Source organism: Haliotis rufescens, unplaced genomic scaffold (genome assembly GCF_023055435.1).
Source record: "Haliotis rufescens isolate VD_foot unplaced genomic scaffold, xgHalRufe1.0.p SCAF_4, whole genome shotgun sequence".
Classification (NCBI taxonomy): domain Eukaryota; kingdom Metazoa; phylum Mollusca; class Gastropoda; order Lepetellida; family Haliotidae; genus Haliotis; species Haliotis rufescens.
In genome coordinates, this window is record NW_025964112.1 from 14,379,877 (window position 1) to 14,406,140 (window position 26,264).

At 41.6% G+C, this 26,264-nt stretch overlaps 1 protein-coding gene across 2 annotated transcripts in view; it reads left to right on the forward strand.

Annotated features, from left to right (window-relative positions):
• The first annotated feature begins 213 nt into the window (after positions 1-213).
• LOC124140495 (transmembrane channel-like protein 3) overlaps positions 214-26,264 on the forward strand; it is a 49,136-nt gene continuing 23,085 nt past the window's right edge. Inside the window, exons 1-5 of one of the 2 annotated variants that reach the window (XM_046508066.2) lie at positions 214-752; positions 21,221-21,370; positions 22,148-22,223; positions 22,761-22,842; positions 24,631-24,737. In XM_046508066.2, coding sequence (XP_046364022.2) covers positions 229-752; positions 21,221-21,370; positions 22,148-22,223; positions 22,761-22,842; positions 24,631-24,737 — 939 coding nt within the window. In that variant the 5' untranslated portion in view covers positions 214-228. Of the gene's footprint in view, positions 753-16,603; positions 16,747-21,220; positions 21,371-22,147; positions 22,224-22,760; positions 22,843-24,630; positions 24,738-26,264 lie in introns of those variants that run through there. The other variant, XM_046508067.2, reaches the window with a different exon arrangement.

Sequence of the window (26,264 nt, forward strand, 5' to 3'; positions counted from 1 at the left end):
TCATATATATTTCTTCGAAACGGTGAATGTACATATATGAACAGAAATAGCATTGCAGATATATTACTTAGTTATGGTGAAATGAAATTCTGGAACAATAATAACTGCAGCAAATAATAGAAATACAGGTATGTTCATTGTAGATTTGTGTGTTATTAAAATATTTATTTTCAGGTTATGCTTGATACTTCTGGTGTCTGTATCAAGAGGCCATGACACCAGGCTAAAATGAATAACATTCAACCTGAACCGTACCTCGGACATGGTGCTAGACAACATCCTCGACGAGGAAGGGATCCGTTCTTTGTCGGCGACGTCCCTGACTACAGGGTGTTACAGCATCAGCATCAGCATCCCCAAACGACAGGGATACGTGTCAAATACAAGTCCTCAATCTTTAGTGGCTATAAAGAATGTGTGCTGAAACCATTAAAGAGACAGGTTCTACACCAACGGGCCCAACAACGCGACATTGCTGAAAATAACAAACTGTTAAACGGGGAGCTGCAAGGAGATGGTTTAAGTCCTACCTCATTTATAGGGACTGCGGAAAAGGTGAATACTCATATGCATAATCAAAATTTGAAAACAAATCAAAATAAGTCTCGCCATTTAGCAGTGTATGAAGACAATGAAATCGGCGATGAGGAGGAGGATTTCTTTGACAGCACATCAAATTATCAAAGAAGTAGCAACGCCAGACGACGCTCCATTGCAAGGAAAAGACGAAGGAAGAGCAGTGCGTTTCAACTGTAAGTTTATAAAACTTTAGTATAAACATGTCACGGAATACTTTAAGGCAGAATTTAGATTTTTAAGAGTTTACTTCTGTAAATGGGTTGCATTTACGACCAAAACATTACAAGGCAAGAAGACATGTGCATGGCATTAAATAAGCAGTTCGATAAATTTATTCATTTGCAAAATCCCCAGATAATATCAAGTGTCATGTGACAGGATTGAGCACGGGTAATAATTAACTCACAGCCAAGATAAACCAAAATGTTTGTTTTCATAAATGGCTACATATGTCATCCACCATCGCACATTTCCGTGCGTATTCGTGTAATTTGCATTAAATTTATGACAACGCACACATGCATTGAACTCTGCATAAATTGTACAAACTTTATCATTTTATCAAAACTTCGTCTGTCTTAAATGCTTGTAACCAGCTACCTCTTCAATCACTATACGCTTGAAGGTTTCTAGACATACATGTATGCAACAAGGGATGCTTGTCATTGTGATGAAATGTCATTACACTAAGAACCACATTACCGCATTTGGCAAAACTCCACTGAGGTGGTGAAAGGAAGTCTTACGCACGCATTGGGAGAAGTGTTTCATAACATATGCTTATTCCAAGTGACTGAGTATGGTTTTACGCCGCTTTTAGCAATATTCCAGCAATATCACGGCGGGGGACACCAGAAATGGGCTTCACACATTGTACCCATGTTGGGAATCGAACCGAGAGTCTTCGGCGAGCCGAGCGAACACTTTAACCAATAGGCTACCCGACCGCCCCACTTTTTCCAAGAGGCAGTAACAATTGAAAACACATAAGTCCTTTTAGAATGTTGTAAACGAGTACGGTTTTACGGTATAGATGATTTTCACACTTCGTCGGATAATTATAATCGAGCCTGGTTATTTTCTGGCGTTGACGATTTACATTTACACAGAAAGTCATTCATATGATTCGTTCACACCAATGCTATTTTCTTTCTTTTCAATCTTCTCAAAAACATTTGTACGATGAAGAAAAGGAAACACAATCGACATTGAAATTCAATCAAGGAATGTGTTTACAATTAAATATTCATAATTGTCACAAGTTCTGGATGTGCGAACTGCGTCTCCCTCAACTGTTGATGGCAGTTCTTGCATTTACAAATCTAATTTATGTCAGTGTTTATTCATGGTTGAAGCTTAACTGCAATTATTTAGAGGTTAATGCTGTTCCTTCACGCACTTGTCTGAAAAAGGTAATGAAATGTATTGTAATTCCATACACGGCTTACCAACATCTCACAATATTAAAAGGATTAGTACCTCTTTCTTATGATACAATACGGCGTCAAAGGACACCGGTGTGTCTGCGTAGAGTAGTTTTACTGGCCGGTGTTGTTCAATGTTGTTCATGGATCGTTGAGATAATTCATACGCATTGTTCGAAAAAAATAGCTTCATCGATTGTGAAAGGGCTTCATTTTTCAATACTCTCATCTGATGAAGGACGGATGCACACAGACAACGCCAAATTAAACCGAAATCGCTCTCTTGCTAGTTGAGTCCAGCCGTGCTCATGTACATAGTGCTAAGCTGCAGATTGATTGTGTGATGGTTCGATCTATGGAACAATATGATATTAATGGTTGTTTGTTTCCCATTGATCTGCCAGTCATACAGTTGTCATCGAAAACGGTTTCTGGTAGACTGATTTGGTAATTGTGATGTTTAGTGTCTATACCTTTATTTTGAGCTGCATGCTGATGTCTGATAGAATAATTTAGATGTTGAAGTAATTGTGGGGTTTATTTTATTTGCTTCCCTACTCAGCTGCATGTTATTTTGAGTTTGTGTTCGTAATTAAATGCATTGATCTCATCTATCAAGTTGGAGCTCCTCACGTCAGGATCTCGCAGCTCCCCTGTAGATTCTCCCAGTAGGACAGAATTATCTCAGTAACTGGCACCTTCCTGAAGGAGTAAAAGACATCGTTTTGATTATTGTTTTCGCGAACGCCTGATGTCATCACTGATTTTCAGTGATCTATTCATATAAGATTGCCTTTTACGTCCAGTGGTATCTGTTTCCTCGGATTATCAAGAGACCGCCTCCGTGGTCTAGTGGTAGAGCGTCCGCCCGGAGAGCGAAAGGTCCGGGGTTCGATCCCCGACCGCGTCATACCAAAAGACGTTAAAAGATGGTACTTGTTGTTACCCTGCCTGGCGCTCGGTATTAAGGGGCTAAAACAAGGACTGGTCGGCTCGGAGTCAGTATACTATGTCTGAGTTGGGTTTTCATGTTAAACTGCGGCATGGTCTCTCAGTGAGCTAGCACTATAAATCGGCATCAGTCCGGATTAGTACAAGCAGCCACACACACACACGATAATCTAGGACGCGACGTTAAACCCCATTTCACCTCACATCACCGGATTATCCAGACTGGTTAGTCTCTAATGTTGACGTATATTTATTGTCAGGCTCTTAACTACTTTTGTTTCCATTTTCCATAAAATATACCATTGATACGTGTCAAATTGTTTAAGAGTATTGTCATCTACGATTGACTCGAGAAAAATCTATGTCTTGGATTTTGACGTCAACTGAACACCGTGTTCTACCTTATGGCGGGTATTTACACCAACACCGGGTGTCATTCGTGAATGTAGACATTTTTTTTCAATTCTTGCCCATTCGATTGATTCTCGTCTATCTTTGATGACATAGGGCCCAGTACGTTGTTGAGAGGGGCGAGAGGATACCCAAGGGTGAAGGGTCCCTCTGCGGAAGAGGTTTGGTAGTCTTGTGGTTGAAGTGTTTGGGTCGTCCAGCCAAAGATTTGACTCGTCACACGTTCAATTTGCCGTATGGGATAATTTATTATACATATTGTGTCACCCATTGGACATTGCGGAAGAATACGGAAAGGGGCGTAACCGGCTTACTCCCTCATTGGGTATTGGTTGGTCACGATTGCGGAAAACAACTCTTAACTGTTAACTACCTGCTTCGGAGTGCCTGCGTATTTAGACGGTGGGTCAATGTTCATGCTTTCAACCAATGCTGGGTTTTTTCAGTGTATCGCACTTAAACTGCCGGGGAAAAGAAAGTATACATTTGAAAATTGGATTTCATTAATTCTTTTCAAACGTTATCAAAATGTTAAAAGGTTGAAAACAGTTGCCAGAACACTGCAAAAGAAAGGTCCAAAACAACTGTTTCCCGTACAAAATACATCGCCATAGAATAGCCATTTCTTGTTTGTTTCGTTGTAAGCCACCATCAAACATGAGTGTATACTTTCTTCCCAGCAGTTAGACAGCGAAATGGCGTGTACAGGGACACCTTTTTAAATCGTCAGGATCAGCTAACGAATCCCGGATACGTTGTAAGACTCCGTTAACATACACTCTTCAAAAAAAGAGATGCATAGGTGTTTTGAGAATTCCAATTAGATTTTTCCCCCCAGCAATCGTCATAAAGACAATTCTTATGTTTGTTTCCCGTTAATCATGTCATGTTTGTTGTGCATTGCGCGCAAACACATCTCAAAATGTTTTTTTTGTAAACGTTTATCAGCAAAAATGCAGAGGATGCACGGAAATTGCTTTCAGAAAAAGTTTTTAGCACAATGCACGTGCAAAGTGTTGGAAACAAGAGTAGAGACGCTGACTATAAAAGACCGTACAAAATTCATCAGTTCATTACGAATTTTCTGACGTGAACGGAGATCGAAAAATGCCAAGATTAACTGCAGCTGCCCGAATTATCGCCATTGGACGTTTGGAAGCAGGGGAGTCCCAGTCTGCCGTTGCAAGACACTTCAACGTTCACCAAAGCACCATATCTCGAATATGGGATCGATATACCCGCACTAATTCGACTCAAGATCATCCCAGAAGTGGAAGACCCAGAGTGACCACCCCTGCTCAGGATCGGTACATCCGGTTGCATCACCCTCGGAATCGATTTGCTACAGCAAGGGACACTGCAGGACAAGTGCCTGGTATGCGAAGAATTTCCGACCAAACCATCAGAAATCGTCTGAGGGAAGTGGGAATTCGAGCGAGACGACCAAAAGTTGGACCTGTCTTGCAACGTCTACACCGTCAACGACGTGTCCGGTGGTGCAACAGAGTACAGGCATGGGATCTCAGGAACTGGCGACGCGTTTGGTTCAGCGATGAGTCACGTTTTTTCTTCTTCAACGACGGGATGGAAGACAACGTGTATACCGACGTCGACATAAACTTTTTGCGCCGAACTGCGTTCGACTGGTGGACCGATTTGGTGAAGGGAATGTCATGGTGTGGGGAGCCATAGGTACACGGGTAGATCACAGTTACAGTCCGTTTGATTCCATCTCAGACCGATGAATTGCTCACTAACTCAGAATCTAATAATTGCAACAAAACCAAAATGTGCACAGCGACATGAATTGGACAGACCACCCTGATGGTTTGTCTTACAGTTTTGGACACCCGATAAAAAAAATTGTTTAACAAACGATCATCATATTGTCGACATTTTTCGCCATCCCATCCCATCGCCAGAAACCTATGATTGTGGGTTCGAATCCCAGTTCGCCCCGATTATGTTTCTAGGTTTGTCAGCACCATACCCCTGCTCGTGGGTTTCACCGAAGTGGTAAACGTCTGAGACCTGCATCACCTCGGGCTTTCCTCCCACATTAAGCCGCCACGCCACGATGTGACTGGAATACTGTTGAAAGCGGCGTTAAACCCAACTCACTCACTCACTCATTATTATGTACGAGCAGCATTCATGTGCATGTATGTGGAATATTGGTTAGTGCGGCTTTAAACAGCATTCAAACAAACAAACAATTCATTAGGATGGTGGGGTCTCCGGAGTACAAAGCAATTTGGACCAGAAGTTTAACTTAAGCTACAGGTATATCGATGATCTGATATCGTTCAATAACGGTCCACTGATTTACCCACCTAAACTAGAAATAAAGCACAATCAATGAGACCGCCTCGTCTGTTCCATATTTAGATCTATTCCATATTTAGATCTATTCCATATTTAGATCTATGCATAAAGATTCAGAGTGAGAAACACTGTCCACAAGACTGGATGGAATGATTTCAACTTTCCCAAAGTCAACTTTCCCTTCATGTCGAGCAATATTCGAGAAGCTCCAGCTCTTTGGCGTCCACTTTTCACAACGTCTTAGGTACAATCACGCATGCTCTTTCTTCCAAGTTTTAAAAGAGCGACTCTTGCTCAGAAGCTGTTTGACCAAGGTTACAACATCTGGACGCATCAGTGACAAACATTATGTCAGACACAATTACATATTTTGACTTGTACCATTTGTTCTTGGTGTTTTTGTCAGTTGATTGATTGACTTGCCTTTGCATGTGTTTGTGACGGGTGCAGCGGGTGTGGCAGGCTACGCTGATTTTATTTGGCGAACACTTGGTATCAATAGAATTTGATGGTGGTTCATAAACACAAGCTCATGATATATTCGAAAAGCGTTCGATGGAGTCTGACTTTGAGAGATTTGCTATGAATTTGAAAAGGGTTTTATTGCTTGTATTCACTGTATTGCTCATATGTACATCAGCGTTAACATCTAGGTACATGTACATGCACGAATAGTGACCCTATTTGGGAGAATAATACTGGCTTGAGTATAACCAAGTTGAGGTGATATAACATTTTGAAAATTCATATATTTTGTTGAACTTATGTGTCTGAATCACTAAAGAACTTCACACTTTGGCCGCGGATTTGACATTTGGATTCTAGTTGTAATCAAGGTAAAATGTTCTGGAGTGTACGTCGCACAAATCTCTGTCGTGACCTTGTTTCAGTGTTTACTCTTACAGTGCAGTAGCGTTTCGCTATTCTGTCATCTAAACCGGCTATAACCAATGGATCGATACCGGTGATCGATCACCTAAACAAGCCACTCAGTTATAGTATTGTAATTGTCGATTGATTTCTGACTTAATATAATTGAACAATTGTCTGGTATTGATTACTGAATTAAGCCAGATCGATCGTCATACATATTTGAGGGACATTTTCATGCCCTTTACTCGCATGTCACCAGAGAGGCGGAGGCGCTTGGTGCACAAGGATATCAGTTCCATTATAAATAGTCAGGAGCCACAGAACTAGGTTCCGTCTAGTAATTACATTCAGAACACGTGTTGACATCCGACGTCAAAATTAAGCCTCCATATAAATGTCGAGTAAAATGTTGCGGTGAAATGGGGTTTAACTTCGCTTTCAATATTATTTCACTTATTAGAGACGTGCATGCCGCGCGGACCAGTCCTTGTTTTATTCCCCCCAATGTCGAGCGCCAGGCAGGGTAACAACAAGTACCATTTTTCGTGTCTTTTGTCATGACGCGGCCAAGGGATCGAACCACCAACCACCCGCTCTTGGGGCTATGCTCTGTCCACTACACCACGGAGGCGATTGCGATCTGCTGTTGTTCAGGATGCATTATGACCATTGCAATGAGTAAGTGGGTGTTGTTTAATGCCTCAGTCAGCAATATCCTAGTTATAACACGGTGCTCTGTAAGTAATCAAGTCTGATCAGACAAACGAGTGGTTGATATTAAGAGCACCGTTCAAATCCGCCCGTCACAATGAAACGCAATCACCCAAGGCACCGAACCTGACTACCATTTAGTCGCCTCGTACGACAGCCATACCTTACTTGGGACTAAAGGGGCACGGATAGTCCAATAGTTTGAGGCACCGCAATTAGCTGTACAGAAGTGCGTCTGTTAGGCGCGCCAGAAATAATATGATCATGGGTTCGAATCTCAGATTTGCTTCGCCCATGATCTTTGGTCTCTCAGCACCATACTTTGTACTTTGTCCCAGTGGGTTTCAGTAATTCAACGATTTCCTCTTTACAGCTATCAATAATGACACATTATGCGAATGCCCATTGACTTAATGCAGTCTCCCAAGCTGCAAATAGTGCAAGAATCTTGGCTATTCCAATTTAGTCAAGATGTAGGGGGCATCAAATTTCCAAAGTCCTTAGATGGGATTCGAACCACGGACCTTCTGTTCAGAGGTCGGACGCCTTGTCCAGATGACTAACAGGTTAGCCCCGTCAGTAAGCTGACTAGGTAAGGATGACTCCATGCCCTGCTAAATAACCCACCGTCAACAGGCACGTCCCAGGCCGTATAGTAACTAAAGAACTGAGGTATATTTTTAAGAACGTGCTCAGCCGCCTATGTAGAGGACATAAAACTTCCGAGTCTCGTGAAAGGATTCAACCACGGACTTCTGATCCGAAGTTGGACGCCTTGTCCACATGACCAAAGAGGTTGACCAGGTCAGTAAGCTGACAAGGAAAGGATGTCATCTGTGGGATGACTCCACGCCCTGCTACACTGACAAGGAAAGGATGTCATCTGTGGGATGACTCCACGCCCAGCTACAAAAGCATGAACTTGCAGCCTCTGCAGTTGTCGACACTTATATAACCTTTATATGATAATTTGTCGCCCCATATGAAAAGTCTGTGAGACTGGAAATGGCGACTGGCGTCCCGCGTCCATGACCAGCGTTCGAGAGAAACGGCTAGTTGATAAACAACTAAAGTTTGCCTCTCGTCCAATCGCTAGTAGTCTCTTAATTGAATCGATACATCAAATTTGACCACGTTTCCACATTTGTACGAAATTAATTGCGGCCCAGAACAGCTGTACATCTGTTTCATGTTTTAATAAGGCAAACTATTGATGATTGTCAGTTGGTGATTCCTGTATTGAATTCTCTTGCCTTAATGAACAATATTAGCATATTGGTACTGCTCTATAACTTGATCTTTCTACAGTGGAACCTCACTTATCCATATGTATTCGCCAAAGGGGATATCTTACACGTTTCTAAAATCCAAACCTAACGCCATTATTTACCTGCTGTGGCAAGCATCTTATAGGAAATTACACATTCGGCTTCTTCAACCACAATCGAACTCCGTTATCTCGAATTCCGATATCTCGAATGTACCGATATCCCGGCCGCCCTTCTTAATATTAACAGTTTTTAAGAAGCGTAAATGATTACGCATTTCACATAGCAGTGAGCAATTCTCCAGGTTACTCACAACCAAATGTTTTCCCATAGACTTCTATAGTAACGTTATAATTTTTTTTTAAATAACTAAGCATTCAACAGCTATTACCTGTACGTGTGTGCACAGTTTGGCCTTAGAGCAGCAATAAAGAAATAGCCAGCTCCTTTCCGAGTACAGGAAGCTAAACACACCACCCCCAGTTTCGCACCAAATATCACCTACTTGAAAATAGCTGTGGTCACATTCAGAATAAGTCATCATGTTGAAAAAGACAGTACTAAATATAGAAAAACATGGTCAGTTTTAATAACTGGATGGATGTACATTTGAAAGACATAAAAATCTGACAGAATATCCTCCAATCACAGCCTGCAGATATCTCTCGATCTGCACCGCACTGTCCAAACTGGTTCTGATTTGGTGTAGTAGAAACATCTTGTACCTTTCCTCACACAAACAGCTAACATCGCTGTAATATATAGTACAATTTGAAGCAATTGTTTCACCAATATCAATATTCAGATAATGTGGATGTATATACATGTTCGCACACTCTAATTTGGTCATGTATTCAAACAGTGAGTTTCTGGAATGCCTCTTGTGTCGTTGTATATTAAGCACCACATTTCATTTGCACCTGACGAGGTGGGGAATGATGTATGGTTCAGTGTTTACAACACTGAGTACTGGATGTTTTGCTAGTCCTACATGTAACACATGTACATTGTAATTAATTTGTCACAGCTATTATTGATTAGTGACTGCGAAATAATGTCAACATGTCATCGCATACGCGTATAGTGCTCTTAGTTTCTCACATATTCAATCGTATTGCTATGGATCTGTAATACTGTTACTTGGTCTGTACGGCTGTCCATTCCTCGCTATCTCGAATGTCTTGATAACTCGAAGTTACAACAGGGTCCCGCTAGGTTCGAGAATCCCGCTATCGTATTGCTATGGATCTGTAATACTGTTACTTGGTCTGTACGGATGTCCATGCCTCGCTATCTCGAATGTCTTGATAACTCGAAGTTACAACAGGGTCCCGCTAGGTTCGAGAATCCCGCTACCGTATTGCTATGGATCTGTAATACTGTTACTTGGTCTGTACGGATGTCCATGCCTCGCTATCTCGAATGTCTTGATAACTCGAAGTTACAACAGGGTCCCGCTAGGTTCGAGAATCCCGCTATCGTATTGCTATGGATCTGTAATACTGTTACATGGTCTGTACGGATGTCCATGCCTCACTATCTCGAATGTCTTGATAACTCGAAGTTACAACAGGGTCCCGCTAGGTTTGAGATACCGTGGTCCGACTGTAGTAGGTAAATTTCAATACCTTTCAGATGTAATGTATGAGATGAACATAGCAAATGTTGGCACTTGGTATAAGTAACAAGTGAATAAGAGTTGGCCTCAAATAACATAACCATGACATGTGAGCATCACCATGACAATCCGAGTTGTATCGCAGGATTCAGCACATGCACCATCCAATCAACATACCTAACATTAACGATAACCCTTCAGACAGCCAAGGAAGGACTATGTTTGTATTCACAGAACGTATCTGAGACAAGTGGGATCAGTAAAAAAAAAAGCAATTTTGTAATCTCAGAAAAGAACCAAGTTCAATTCTGTCAGAGTATGTGAATTGTCCTAGCTATACACCTCTATCCGACACGACAAACTTGTCACAAAACGTCGCATAAATATGCGTCAATCTTCAAACATTTGTCAAAATGTTATCCACATGAAGGTTACTGAGAAAACAATATGGATGCTAAACTTCATCATACACTGACAGGCAAAAGAAACGTCACTTCTGAAAATACTGATAAAATACAGCCTCCCCAAATTCACAATTCGCAAAAACATCCCCAGACTGTTAATTTCATGTGGGCCAAACACTGACTTTCTCCGATGTCTTTACTTACATATATAAGCATTTGAAAATAAAGATATTTATATGATACATCTACATGACGTTTCTTTTGCCTTTCAGTGTGGGTACATATAGTGACACACATTGAAGAGGCTTAATAATAGTTACTAGCATCAGACATGGTGTGTTTAGTGCTCAAGTTCATCTCGAAACACATCAAAGGAGATTTGATCCCGAACGACGACATTGTTGCGTTTGATTATCTCATGCCTAAACACACAGAACAACTTAATTTGAGTTTTGTGGACCTTTTGCCAAAATATTACAAAAGTTCGAATATCTGATTTCAAAGTGTCTCAGTATAATGTGGAATATGGGGACAGGGCATTTAGGTAAGAAGTAGGCATCCCCATGGGCATCTATCGTGCTCCCCTTCTTGCTGATCTGTTTTCTTCAGTATATGAGTCGGAATTTCAGCTCGGATTGACAAAATCAGAACAAGGGAATTTGGCCAAGAAGTTGAACTTTAGCGCCAGGTATATCGATGATCTGATGTCATGGTCAAATAGACCATTCCCATTTACAAATTTATCCTTTTGAACAAAACATAGAAGAGGCACGTGAAACCTCCTTTGTATATGAATATTCATTCAGAGTGACAATAGACTATCCACAACACTGTACGATAACTTCTTTTTCTTCTATGATGGTGACTTCTTGTAGTCAAATATTCCTTTATGTTCCAGTAGCTCCAGCCTTTGGTGTCTACATTTCATAACGTTTAGGGTACAGGATCTATGCATAAAGATTCAGAGTGACAAAGACTATCCACAAGACTGGAATGGGTGATTTGAACTTTGCAACAGTCAACTTTCCCGTCATGTCGAGCAATGTTCCAGCAGCGTAAGCCTTTGGTGTCTACATTTAATAACTGTTGAGGTACAATCGAGCACGCCCTTTCCACGAAGATTTCAAAGCGAGTCATACGAGGGTTGCAACATTCAAGGCCTCGATAAAACTTTCAAAAGGTGTTGAGGTAGACATGTGGAGAACAATTCCCAATTTGACGCACGAGTGACAGAAATGATGTCTGATTGTATTCGCTGTTTTGACTTGTACCAGTTGATAGTGATTCATAACCACATGCTCGTCATGTAGTCAATTTTACAATGCACTCTGCTTTTAGCAATGATTATGGAACTTGTACTTTCAAAAACAAAAACAAAAAATCACAACCCACAATCTGAAACCTCCATCCTCACCCCAAACCACCACACACTCCGAAACCCTGCACATGTTTTATAGTTACATGTGTGTCTCCGAAACTAGCAAAATTCCAAACTTCATAAGCAAAATACCTTATCAGTAAAATATTACGTTTCGTAAAGCAATATTGATGGTTTTCTGCAGAAAATTGATCTTAATGTGGACAGAACTAAAAACACCGATTATTTTAGTGGGAGGTTGTTTTTGTCTCTAAAAGATGATATCATAAATACAAACATATCGCTGTCAATGAATGATGACTGTCAATCACGTGTTGTATGGAGGCCATTAACCCTCCATATGCCATTATCACGCTGAGGAATGTCGTGTATGAAATCCCAAGAAAAGGGAACGCAAGTTCTGTACAATATATACTCAAATTAAAAACTTCACATTTTTAAAAGTAATCCAATATATGATATACAATGGACAAATGTATCAGGGAAGGTAATTTTTAATCATTAATGTCCAAAGAAGGATTTTAATTAACGGTGGTAACCATAATTTGTTCCAAGCACCTACAGTATTCGGTAATAACATCAACAGTTTAAATCATAAGTCCCAAGCACGAGAATCTGATGGCACACAAGTTCAGTAGCGTGTATGGCCACCATGTGCGTTGACAACTGCCACACAACGCCTCCGCATGGACCTTGTGATGCTTGTGAACACATGATTGGGAAGACGACGCCATTGTTGCTGCAAAATGGTGCCAAGATCTTGCAAATTCTGTGGTTGGTTCTGGAGAGTGCGCAGACTTCTGCCAAGATCATCCCAGACGTGTTCGATGGGATTGAGGTCGGGAGCCAGTCCATGACGTTGACTCCCGCATTCTGAAGGAAATTCCTTGTCAAAATTGTTGTGTGGGGTCTGGCATTGTCGTGTTGGAAGATCAAAGCGGGTCCATGTGCTGCCATAAAAGGCAGAAGTTCTGGTGCCAGTACCTGGTCGCGGTAAGCAGCAGCGTTGAGGTTGCCACGGATGACAAGAAGCCTGGAACATGCATTGCCACAGAAAGCACCCCACACCATGACACTTCCGCCTCGAAATCTGTCAACTTCCTGTACACAACACTGGGCGTAACGTTCATGACGGCGCCTCCACACCCTCGCCCTACCATCAGCAAATCGAAGATTAAATCGGGATTCATCACTGAAGACGACTTGATTCCAATTCCTCTGAGTCCATCGTAAGTGTCGCTGTGCCCATAATTGACGTTGACGTCTGTGCAATTGAGTCAGAATCGGCCCGCAGTATGGCCGTCTCGCTTGAAGGTCATCAGTTCTCAGACGGTTTCGAACAGTTTGCGCACTCAGTCTACCCCTAAACAGTTCATTCCTGGTTGATGTAGCCGTCAAAAATCGGTTACGGAGGTGACGTAAGACAATCTGACGATATTCTGCATGTGACGTCACACGTGGTCGACCTGGCCGAGGGCGATCAGCGGTGGTACCCGTATGCTGTAGACGCGTCTGTAAATCATAAACAGTCCGTCGACTACAACCCATCGTCCTTGCGACTTCAGCTACGGACGCTCCCGTCTGCAACATGCCGATGGCACGTTCACGTTGCACATTTGAAAGGCGTGGCATGACAAATGGCCGTAAAGACTTTTGTTTTCTTGTCTTTTTCTTTTTTTTGTTAATGACTGCTAACAAGTATGGCTGAAAACACGTGCGGTATTATGGCCACGTGACCAGTTGCACGTGAAAAAAACACTTTTGCCACTATAGTGCTGTGCACATGATTTTGATCGATTCACCTGCACAAAAACGGGTGTTATCTGAAGACAATACGTGGCCATTACTGTTTAAATACACAATAAGGGCCCACAATGTTAACTGGTCAAAATGTTAAAATTTTAGGATTGTGAAGTTTTTAATTTGGTTCAGTATATATATAAAATATATTTTGCTAAAATAGGGGTTTACCTCCATAGTGATCCCATTAATGCAGATTTCTGAAAAATACACACAAAAAATGAATACAGATTTCACTCATGGAAATCTCACAGGGTTTATTACCAACAGGGAAATGTCCTCGATGAAGTACTTTCCGGCATACCGACAGACAGGGCTTTGAGGTAAAGAATGATAAATACAAAAATGAGAACGTTTAATAATTCCCGCTATCAATAATCACTCACATCTACTGATTGATGCCAATGAATTCTCCATTAATGAAAAATATCCCACCAAAGTCTATTAAATCTCCCCACCCTCATTGAAATGATCCACGGTTAGAAGAGTTAACCACCCGTCATCCGAGATATCGAGCTGGGGCTCTCTGCTGAGGAAACCTGGGTTGAAAAGGTTTCTTGACTTTCACAATGGCGGCTCTAGAAATTTCACACGAGATGCAAATGTGGACAAGCATCGTCCATTACTGCATTGATCGGGAGTATGCGCCTGTGTCGTCTACCGAATAAACATCAACACAATTACTGTACGCTTTAAAGATCAAACAGACACTTACTGAGCCCCGGGTCAAAGCAACTGTACCTGCATCCACCTGTATTCTGTATTCACCTGCGTTTACCTGCAATTACTTGGAAGACGCCAGGTAGTCAGTCCACAGTGTCTCGGAGCCATCTGTTCAAGTTGATAGTATGGGTTCTTCTGACAAGGTGTCTAAAAGATTAGCGATTTCATTTAGTGCCAGAAGCGATTTTCATCAACGATTTCAACGCCCGACAGACGTAATATTTGGAGTATATGGACATTCATGGATTTTTGGACTCGGGTGTGAAAATTGTGAAACGGATTAATTACGCCTTCTTGAGTGTGGGAGTTATGGCATTTGTGAGTAGACGACTGGCTTGACGCAGGATCTGAACGTTAGAGGTATTGACTGTGGATTTAGAATGGTGTGGATGACGATAAGACTAAAGGTGTTCCTCTGTCTGTTCCCGTCACTAAAGTGACATATCTCAAGGTAAATGCTTGACATCGTCAGTAGCATAATCAGATGATGAATGACTAATTTTATATGATTCGTCAGGATTTGTTCTTGAAGAACAGTGTCAGTGTGCATCAGTGAATACCTTGTTTGTTATTCAATACATCTACGTATCCCAGGGAAAGACCATCCTACAAATTAACGTGAATGTCATTAACTGGATCTGTTGAAGGATAAGGACAATGGATAATGCCCCTTCACGAGTGCTTTGAGAGGAGAGTATTGTCACAAATACAAGGACTGGTTGCATAACAGTGTATTGACACCAAATGTGTTTATATAGTTTTCTACAAACATCACAATCATATTGCGTGGGTTGAATCCCCACTTTTATGATTCCCTTAATTATGTACGACCATTAGAATCATACTTAATAGACTTTATGCATTTTCATTTAATCTGAATACCCTGCGCTGTTGTAATATGTATTCACAGAGTAAACACATTGACAAGGAAACCTGTTATGGACTGGCGTGTGGTGTTGGTTTGTTCCGGGGAACTCTTCATTGGATACGCCTACTGTTAGAAAGGCAACTGGACAGCGCAATACGATGTAGTCGCATACAAGTCTACGAGAGAATGCCTTCGAAAGCGAACCCTTACTGAAGAGGTTTTGAGTTGAAAGATTTATCCGAACTGACTCGTTCTTGGAACAAATTTTCAAAGGGTTTTGACAATTTTAACCAGGTTGGAAGAGGCGGACAGGACCCATGTCGCAAATCATGGCTTTGGTGCACGATAAACTATGATTCATATATTACAGAGGCTCTCCGAGGTACATCCTCAACATACCAACAATCTATTAATATCCACAAGGTGTCAAGAACCTAGGGAAAAGTGTCCAGTCATTGGTTGACAGGTACTTTACTTTGAGAAACTCTCGAAGGTGGTGTTGTAATTGGTTTGAGTTTTCTAGATGAAACGTAAAAGTACCCTTGTCGCCTGGTTTGAGATTCCTCGAGGGAAAGATTCCCCACATCATCCAGGACTGTATTGAATGCTGATGCCAAATTTATGGATTGAAATGACGATTTTGCATGATAAACGACACTGAAGTATGGGTAGGTCACGAGAGTTGGGTCATCGAACAAAGACGTGTGCTGGTTGATGATGACGAACGGAGCGAGTACCTTTGTTGCTTCTTTGTGGGGGAAGGTTTACTTTGTCATAAGGAACACTGGTTGATGGACGAGCCGCGTTCATGTCTTGCTGTGACGGCTGATGAAACATGTAAAGGCAAAGGCAACTCTTTATTGGTTTTACATTTCTGAAATAATTGGAAACAGTACTCTTGTGGAACGAAGAGGCTTGACACCGATCTTTAGAGGTTAACGTTCGTGTTATCGTTTTTCTTGCTATCTTGGTGAGGTCTTTGATAATGTATTACATAGAATCACAACTTTAAATTATGTTTCTTGTAGCAATGACCGAATCGAGATAAAAAAAAAACCTTGATGTTCTGTGATATATGGAGATATTATAATAAGGATATCGAGACGTGAATATTTGAGCCTTCATACAATTCTCCAGGAAGGATACTTGACTCGGAAAAGACATTCTTAGAATGAGACTTCAAATGAGAATTTGATTGCTGTGTAAATTAAGACAGCATCTCAGTGGCCACTTTGTGACAGGCCATTATTTCCTGGATTGACCGTTCTGAAGTACTTACATCCCAATGGGTCAGTTTCTGGAGGAATCAGGACGGGGCCACGGGGGAAACCGGCGCCAAGCCAATCGACGCAAGAGCAAGCGTCGGAATTCCCGCAGGCGGTCATCATATGGAGTTCCTTCCCTTGGTGAAAGGTGGGTTGGAGGCCAAGGTCGCATGAAATGAGTGCGTCATTATTTATATATAATTACCGGGCAGGTGTCATTCGAAGGTCTCTCTATATGGAATAAGTACTGGGGTAGAGTGTATCACAACGAGGGTAGCCTAGTAGTTCAGGCGTTTGCTCGTCACGCCGAAGACACGGGTCGATTCTCAACATTGTCCATTGTACATTGTGCGCAGTCCATTCTTGTGACGTATTATTGAACGCGGGATAAACTGTTCTGAAGAGTTGATAGCTGATCATGTATGTTTTTATTGAATTTGTTTCGGATGCATGTGCAATAATACTGGTGTAGAGATAAATATGTTTTGACGAATAATGTGAAATTCTAAAGATAATGATAAAAAGGTAGTGATTCTACATTACACTTCATGTAACGGTACTCGGGGGTACAGCATGAGGTATCGCTCCTGTCTGCCTTGCGTCGATATACCAGTCCTTGCACTTAGGTTTATTTCAAAGCATGAACACGGTATAAAACAGCATTCGCCAGTTCAGTTTAACTATCGTTAGTCTAACAATAACTCCTGTCTGCCTTGCGTGGATATACCAGTCCTTGCACTTTGGTTTACTTTAAAGTATGAACACGGTATAAAACAGCATTCACCAATTCAGTTTAACTATCGTTAGTCTAACAATAACTCAATATTCCTCTCCGATGTGCAATAAACAGGTGATAATTCTACCCCAGTATCAGAACAGAGTAAATACCCGGGCAGCGGTTCTACCATACTCTACCCGGGGACCTGTTTAATGTCTACTAAATCGTTCATTAAACACGTTCAAACATCGGTCACCTCATAAATAGCATCGGGAACTCTAACTTTATTTACTCCGCGAGATATAATTGCATAGATACAGAATATAACATTAACATGGAAATAAGTTCAGTTCCTCACACAACCTGTCACCAATCACAAGCTTCACACAACAACACATGACAGATGCACTTTACCATTCCATGATGGTGCCAAAACCATTCTCCCTTGTGTGACGTCACTATCGTGACTAGCTGACATTATCCCCAGGAATCGATATCCGCCACTTAGCGCACACGGGACTTTACCTGTTTGGATTTTAACCCATCTACTCTTTACTGTAGCTTTGAGAGTCCAGTGCCTGTTATTTTGTCACGGATAATATAATTTCGATTTTTAAGGCTAGCCGAACGAATGGCATTCAGGAAAGGTATCACTCCCTATCGTTATAGTTGTTAGTTGTATAATGTAGTATCGACAGTTTTGGGTCTTAGATGGTCTTACTGTTAGCATCTGTGGGCCGTCATGGTTGGTTTCTATAAAGTAGTTAATGACTAGGGGAGCATGTACGAAGGAATAAACGAGTCACGGTGATGATTTCTGTCAGGTGACGATTAGGTAGTGACTGAAGCCGTCTTGGAAATCAAAAGAACAGAAAGGAAACAACCAATTTTCCCAAATACGACAGGAAATTCGGAATCTAAACAAAGTTCATTGAGCAATTAGAATTAGAGTGTTTTTCTTGGTACGCTTAGATCTTGATGATGTGGGGGCGGTCGGGTAGTCGGGTGTTTAAGCGTTCTCTCGTCACGCTAACAGGTTCGATTTTCCACATGGGTACAATGTGTGAAGCCCATTTCTGGTGTTCCCCGCCGTGATATTCAAATATCACCAAATAAACTGAACTCCGTAATGTAATTTAAAAGAGAGTAAGTGTGTTATACGTGTTACCGTTGTTTACTGATTGGCACAGCAGGCTATCTTGGCACCAGAATGTTTTGCCTTAAAATTGATCATGTAATGTATATATTTTTTACCCAACCGACTATTTTCATTTCGACCACTGACCCAATGTTTTTGAGAAAAAAGTCAACCAAATAAAAGAAATAAAATGCCTTAGGCGACAAGCATAGGTTACTGTAGCGACCAGTTCTAACCCGGAATCCCCACATGAGAGTAGATCTTCCTTCATATATCTATAGGGGCAGTGGGATAGCCTTGTGGGTAAAGCGTTCGTTCGAAACGCCGAAGACCCGGTTCAATTCCCCCTATTGGTACAATGTGTGAAGTCCATTTATGGTGTCCCCTGCCGTGAAATTGCTGGAATATTGCTATAAGCGGCGTTAAACCATACTCACTCACTCATTCATTTATAACATCCGGATTAGTTGGTTGGTTGTTGTTTTACGCCGCACTCAGAAATATTCCAGCTATATGACGGCAGTCTGTAAATAATCGAGTCTGGACCAGACAATCCAGTGATTGACATCATGAGCATCGATCCGCGCAATTGGGACAAGCTTCAACCAAGTTAGCGAGCCTGACATCCGGATTAGAATAGGTCCCCAGTAGTCTATGCTTGTTGTAAGAGGCGAGTAAGTGGATGCTTTGGTCAGATTCGTTTATTTTGCTTATATCGTAGTTCATAGGTCGTACTGGCTGGTCCAGATTCGGTTATTTACAGGCCACTGCCATATGGTTGCAATATTGCTGTTGCATCGTAGTACAAAGTCGCTCACTCCTGCTTCATAAGGCCGATGGATGGTAACATACAGCGTATCGTTAGCGTCGAAGAATACTATATCCATGTAACATGATGCTTACATTGTTCCGACCGCCTCCGTGATCTGGAGGACAGAGCGTCTGCCCGGAGAGAGGAAAGTCGGTGGTTCGATCCCCGGCTGCGTCGTAACAAAACAAGTTAGGGTATCAGCAAGTACAACCTTCTATCTGGCGCTCGGCACTAAGGGGATAAAACAAGGACTAGTCGGTAAGGAGTCCGTATACTGTGTCTGAGTAGGGTATTCATGTTTAACTGCGGCCTGGTATTAATCGGCATTAGTCGGGACGAGTACAAGCAGCCACACATGACGTGCATGCCCGTCGCTTTATATACGCAATATTCTTGAACGCGACGATAAACCTGATTTCACTTCACCTCACACAGTATTATTTTCTGTATATACATATTTATCTGCAATTAATAATAAATACAAAAATAAATTAATTGCATGGTGCCCCGTCAATTATTGTTACAATTGTAATGGTCCGATAGGCGAGGTGCCCTGACAAGCCGGATGGAATTGATGGGTCTTCATTGTACTATTATCGGGATCTTAGAGTTGACGTGGGGGATCAGTTTATCTTGACATCCGCTTTTGGCCGTTGGCCGTTGGCCTTTTATAATCTCATCAACTGTCAACTTTGCTGTTCGACATTGTCGTAGATCACAAGGGTCCCCTGGGGTTCCTGGGTTAAAAGTGGTCCCCAGCAACCTAGGGCGGACACCACTAACAGGATCGGGTGGTCGGGCTCGCTGACTTCGTTGATGCATGTCATCCTATCCCAGGTGGATCAATGGTCATGTTCTCTGGTCCAGGCTCGTTTTCTTTGAGTAATGTTTGTGGTCGATGTTAAAAAACAAAACAAACTAACAAACAATCAAGCAAACAACAGGTTACTGCTTCGTTGACCTTGATCTTACTCTGATGCAGTAATTGTCATGTTATAATGTCATGGTATTTGGTGTTTGCAGCCTGTTTGTGTTTCCGTTCTCGGGTTTACATTCCATGTTATTGCTGTAGACCGTATAAATGTCCGAAGCTTATTCATCATTCTTGCAGTAATATGTTTAATGTAATATTGTGTCATTGTGTAACATTGAACCTTGCTCTACGACAAGGAGACCACGTGTCTCACATTGATCCTTGCTCTACGACAAGGAGACCCAGTGTCTCACATTGATCCTTGCTCTACGACAAGGAGACCCAGTGTCTCACATTGATCCTTACTCTACGACAAGGAGACCCAGTGTCTTATGTTGATCCTTGCTCTACGACAAGGAGACCCGGTGTCTCATGTTGATCCTTGCTCTACGACAAGGAGACCCAGTGTCTCACGTTGATCCTTGCTCTACGACAAGGAATCCCAGTGTCTCACATTGATCCTTGCTCTACAAGGAGACCCAGTGTCTCATGTTGATCCTTGCTCTACAACAAGGAGACCCAGTGTATCATGTTGATCCTTGCTCCACGACAAGGAGACCCAGTGTATCATGTTGATCCTTGCTCTACGACAAGGAGACCCGGTGTCTCATGTTGATCCTTGCTCTACAAGGAGACCCAGTGTCTTATGTTGATCCTTGCTCTACGACAAGGAGATCCAGTGTCTCATGTTGATCCTTGCTCTACGACAAGGAATCCCAGTGTCTCACATTGATCCTTGCTCTACAAGGAGACCCAGTGTCTCATGTTGATCCTTGCTCTACGACAAGCAGACCCAGTGTATCATGTTGATCCTTGCTCCACGACAAGGAGACCCAGTGTATCATGTTGATCCTTGCTCTACGACAAGGAGACCCAGTGTATCACATTGATCCTTGCTCTACGACAAGGAGACCCAGTGTCTCACATTGATCCTTGCTCTACAAGGAGATCCAGTGTCTCATGTTGATCCTTGATGTTCCAGGAATGAGGAGGAGTTGATGCAGGTGTACACAGACAGCAAGAAGGCTGTGACAGAGGAGGAGTTATTAGAAAACCTACAGACACAAAAAGACATAATAGATAACGTCAAGTTACAGCCATGGGGGATGTCAAAGAAGATGAAAATGCTGGGGTATGTACAATAGAGTAAAAATATCGGACAATTATGAAGAGAAATATGTTAGCAAGTTGGTAAATCCATAAACAACATTGCAAAACCTTTCGGTTAATGTGCAATGGATACATTTTCACTACATCTGTATATATACTACTCAAAAGATGTCAAGGACCACTCGAATATTTCATATTACTATAGTTAATATGCCATGTCATGATGCTAAGTTCTAGGTATCGATCTCAAAGACCTCTCAGAATATTGAGATCCATCTTTTGGAGTTGATTTGCCCACCTTTTAGGGACTTTGAATGTAGAGCTGTTTTATCTAAAAACCTCAAAGACACCGTATTGTCATGTTTATAATACACTTCAAAATACCGGCACAAAACGCCCTTGTGAGAATTTGTGTAAAGAATACAAAATTGCTTGAGAGAATTTTAATTTGAAACTTTGAATTTTTTAAAAGATCAAAAAAATATTTCAAAGCCTATGAGTTCCATCGTCAGTCCAACTAAACACCAGTGATCTTCACAAATAAAATAATGTTTTTTCTTCAATATAGATCACAGCATCGTGAATAAGAACATGATCAACATTAAAGTAACAAAACCTTCCATTATCGCAAGAAATATCTTCCATTTAGGATTCCCGGCCATATCAAAAGTGTTAATGAATCACTATCAAATAGTGATGATACCAGGTGTTCGCTAAAAGGTGAACCTCTCCTTCCTCGCCGGTGCCTGTCGTCGCGAACTTACGTTTGCCTTTAATATACATGTATGTCTATTTCCAGACTTGCTCAAGCCTACGTGGAGAAGTTTGAGGGGAAACTCTCTAGGAGCCAGGGCTATCAACAGAAGTGGAGGACGGTGGGTGGTGCAGGATTAAAACACATTCGCTTATTCTAAAGCGGTGTACATTTGTCAAGATAAAGGGCTTTTGCTTTTGTTTCTTACCACGTTTAATGTTTATCCCACAAGAGACACCGTATTGGATATATAAACAAAGACGAGACCCGTGAAGATCCGGGGTAGAATAGGTCTTCAGCAACCCATGCTTGCCGTAAAAGGTGACTATGCTTGTCGTAAAAAGCGACTAACGGGATCGTGTGGTCAGGCTTGCTGACTTGGTTGATGCATGTCATCGATCCCAATTGCGTGGATCGATGCTCCTGATATTAATCACTGGATTGTCTGGTCCGGACTCGATTATTTACAGACCGCCGTCACATAGCTGGAATATTGCTGAGTGCGGCGTTAAACAACCAACCAACCTACAAAGCCGATGTTAATTAGTGATTTGATGAAAACGATGTTGTCATCCTACCTCTGCATTGATATGACTGGATTAACTCGTGTGCGGCGTTCAGTTCACCTTACCTATAACATACATATTTTCTGTTTCAGTTTTTCCGTCAGCTCAATAGAAACTGGAACAACCTTGTCGCTATGTTGGTGCCCTGGGAGATGCGGATCAAGCGGATAGAGAGTGGGTAGATTAACGACATATCCAGAGATGGGTAGAATATAGACATGTCTAGAGATGGGTAGATTAACGTCACATCTAGAGATGGGTAGAATAATGACAGACGTATGTGTAGAACATTGACAGGTGTAGAGATGTGTAGATTAACGACATTTCCAGATATGGGTAGATTAACGACATATCCAGAGATGGGTAGATTAACGACATCCAGAGATGGGTAGAATAAAGACATGTCTAGAGATGGGTAGAATATAGACAGTTCTAGAGATAGGTAGATTAACGTCACATCTAGAGATGGGCAGTATAATGACAGACGTATGTGTAGAACATTGACAGGTGTCGAGACGGGGAGAATAACGATATATCCAGATATGGGTAGATTAACGACATATCCAGAGATGGGTAGATTAACGACATCCAGAGATGGGTAGAATAAAGACATGTCTAGAGATGGGTAGAATATAGACAGTTCTAGAGATAGGTAGATTAACGTCACATCTAGAGATGGGCAGTATAATGACAGACGTATGTGTAGAACATTGACAGGTGTCGAGACGGGGAGAATAACGATATATCCAGATATTGGTAGATTAACGACATATCCAGAGATAGGTAGATTAACAACATATCCAGAGATAGGTAGATTAACGACATATCCAGAGATGGGTAGATTAACGACATATCCAGATATGGATAGATTAACGACATATCCAGATATGGGTAGATTAACGGCATATCCAGAGATGGGTAGATTAATGACATATCCAGAGATGGGTAGATTAACGACATATCCAGAGATAGGTAGATTAACGACATATCCAGAGATGGGTAGATTAACGACATATCAAGAGATGGGTAGATTAACGACATATCTTGAGATAGGTAAAGTAGGGACATATCCAGAGATGGGTAGATAAACGACATATCCAGAGATGGGTAGATAAACGACATATCCAGAGATGGGTAGATTAACGACATATCTTGAGATAGGTAGATTTACGACATATCCAGAGATGGGTAGATTAACGATATATCCAGAGATGGGTAGATTAACGATATATCCAGATATGGGTAGATTAACGACATATCCAGAGATAGGTCAAGTACGGACATATCCAGAGATGGGTAGATAAACGATATATCCAGATATGGGTAGATTCACGACATATCCGGAGATGGGTAGATTAACGACATATCTTGAGATAGGTAGATTAACGACATATCCAGAGATGGGTAGATTAACGACATTTCAAGAGATGGGTAGATTAACGACATATCCAGAGATGGATAGATGGGTAAAGTAAGGACATATCCAGAGATGGGTAGATTAACGACATATCCAGAGATGGATAGATTAACGACATATCCAGAGATGGGTAGATTAACGACATATCCAGAGATGGATAGATTAACGACATATCCAGATATGGGTTAAGTAGGGACATATCCAGAGATGGGTTAAGTAGGGACATATCCAGAGATGGGTAGATTAACGACATATCCAGAGATGGGTAAAGTAAGGACATATCCAGAGATGGGTAGATTAACGACATATCCAGAGATGGGTAAAGTAGGGACATATCCAGAGATGGGTAAAGTAGGAACATATCCAGAGATGGGTAGATTAACGACATATCCAGATATGGGTTAAGTAGGGACATATCCAGAGATGGGTAGATTAACGACATATCCAGAGATGGGTAAAGTAAGGACATATCCAGAGATGGGTAGATTAACGACATATCCAGAGATGGGTAAAGTAACGACATAACGACGAGTGCTTTGTTCCAGGTCACTTCGGGTCAGTGGTGGCCTCCTACTTTGTCTTCCTACGGTGGCTCATCTGGATCAATATATGGCTCACCTTCTTGCCGCTCTGCTTCGTCATCATTCCCGAGGTACACGTCATCACTTTATGTGTTCTCTAACGTAGTTGGTACACACGGTCAATTATGATCGTGCACGCAATGTTTTTTATGGGGGATATTAGGCGCCATAACCAACGGTACAGAATTGCTTCCCTTGGCAGCTCGTCAGAAATTGATCCGTTATGATCCCTCGTCTGTCGGAGTTTTGTGTAAAGCCAAGATAGCACCATAACATAGGCATTGTATCTGGGAGTCCGGTAATAATCTTTTATTACAATCCTGCATTCCGAACCCCTCGTGATATCACAGCACATGAGAAGTGATCCTGTTTAACATAGTGTAACCACTAAATTACTAAAATTACTTAATTAAGCTCTTTATGAGAGATCAACCTCATCAACGCGTTTTCAACGAAGACAGAGGATCCCTATAATCGCGTTACTATAAATTAAAACACAATATACATAGGTCAAGTGTATTCAAGAATATTATACCTCGCGATGAAGTCTGAGGCGACGTCGACAAAAAGACTGAAAATGTTCACTTTTATTGTTAAGTAACTATGAAAACTATCAGACATGTGCAATGGTCTGGCAGCAACCCCTTTCCCTTCTTACATTTGCAATTTCATTATTTCTGCCTGATCAAAGATGGTATGGATACAATTACTGAAAATGGACAACCTTTCTTCTTTTGAGAGAAAAGTTATATATGATCCAAGTCAAATGATTTGCTTATATTCAAAATTTAAAAAAATTAGAAAATATCTCAAATCATCCACTTGGACACATTTTAGCATTACCTAAAAATTAAGACTTCGTGTTGTAACAGGTCAAACCATGGAACCCATGAAGATCTGAGTTAGAATTGACCTTGAGCAACCCCATGCTTGTCATAAGAGGTGACTAACGGGATCGGGTGGTCAGGCTTAGTGACTTGGTTGATGCATGTCATCGTATTCTAATTGCTCAGATCGATGCTCATGATGTCAATCACTGGGTTTTCTGGTCCAGACTCGATTATTTAAGCCTAATTGTCCCCCGCCGCGCGAAAGCACGAAGCGGGGGATATAGTATTCACGACCGTCCGTACGTCCCACCTGTTTGTTGCCGCGATATCTCAAAGACTAAACACTGGATTGTATTCATATTTGGAACTATGGTGTATATACAGACTCCGCAGACACCAGTCGGTTTTGGTGACCTTGACCCCATTTTCAAGGTCACAACAGGCAAATCTGCTTTTGGAGTTGGAAAACGGTGTTGCCGCGATATCTCAAAAACTAAACACTGGATTGTTTTCATATTTGGAACTATGGTGTATATACAGACTCCGCAGACACCAGTCGGTTTTGGTGACCTTGACCCCATTTTCAAGGTCACAGCAGGCAAATCTGCTTTTGGAGTTGGAAAACGGTGTTGCCGCGATATCTCAAGAATTAAATACTGGATTGTTTTCATATTTGGAACTATGGTGTATATACAGACTCCGCAGACACCAGTCGGTTTTGGTGACTTTGACCCCATTTTCAAGGTCACAGCAGGCAAATCTGCTTTT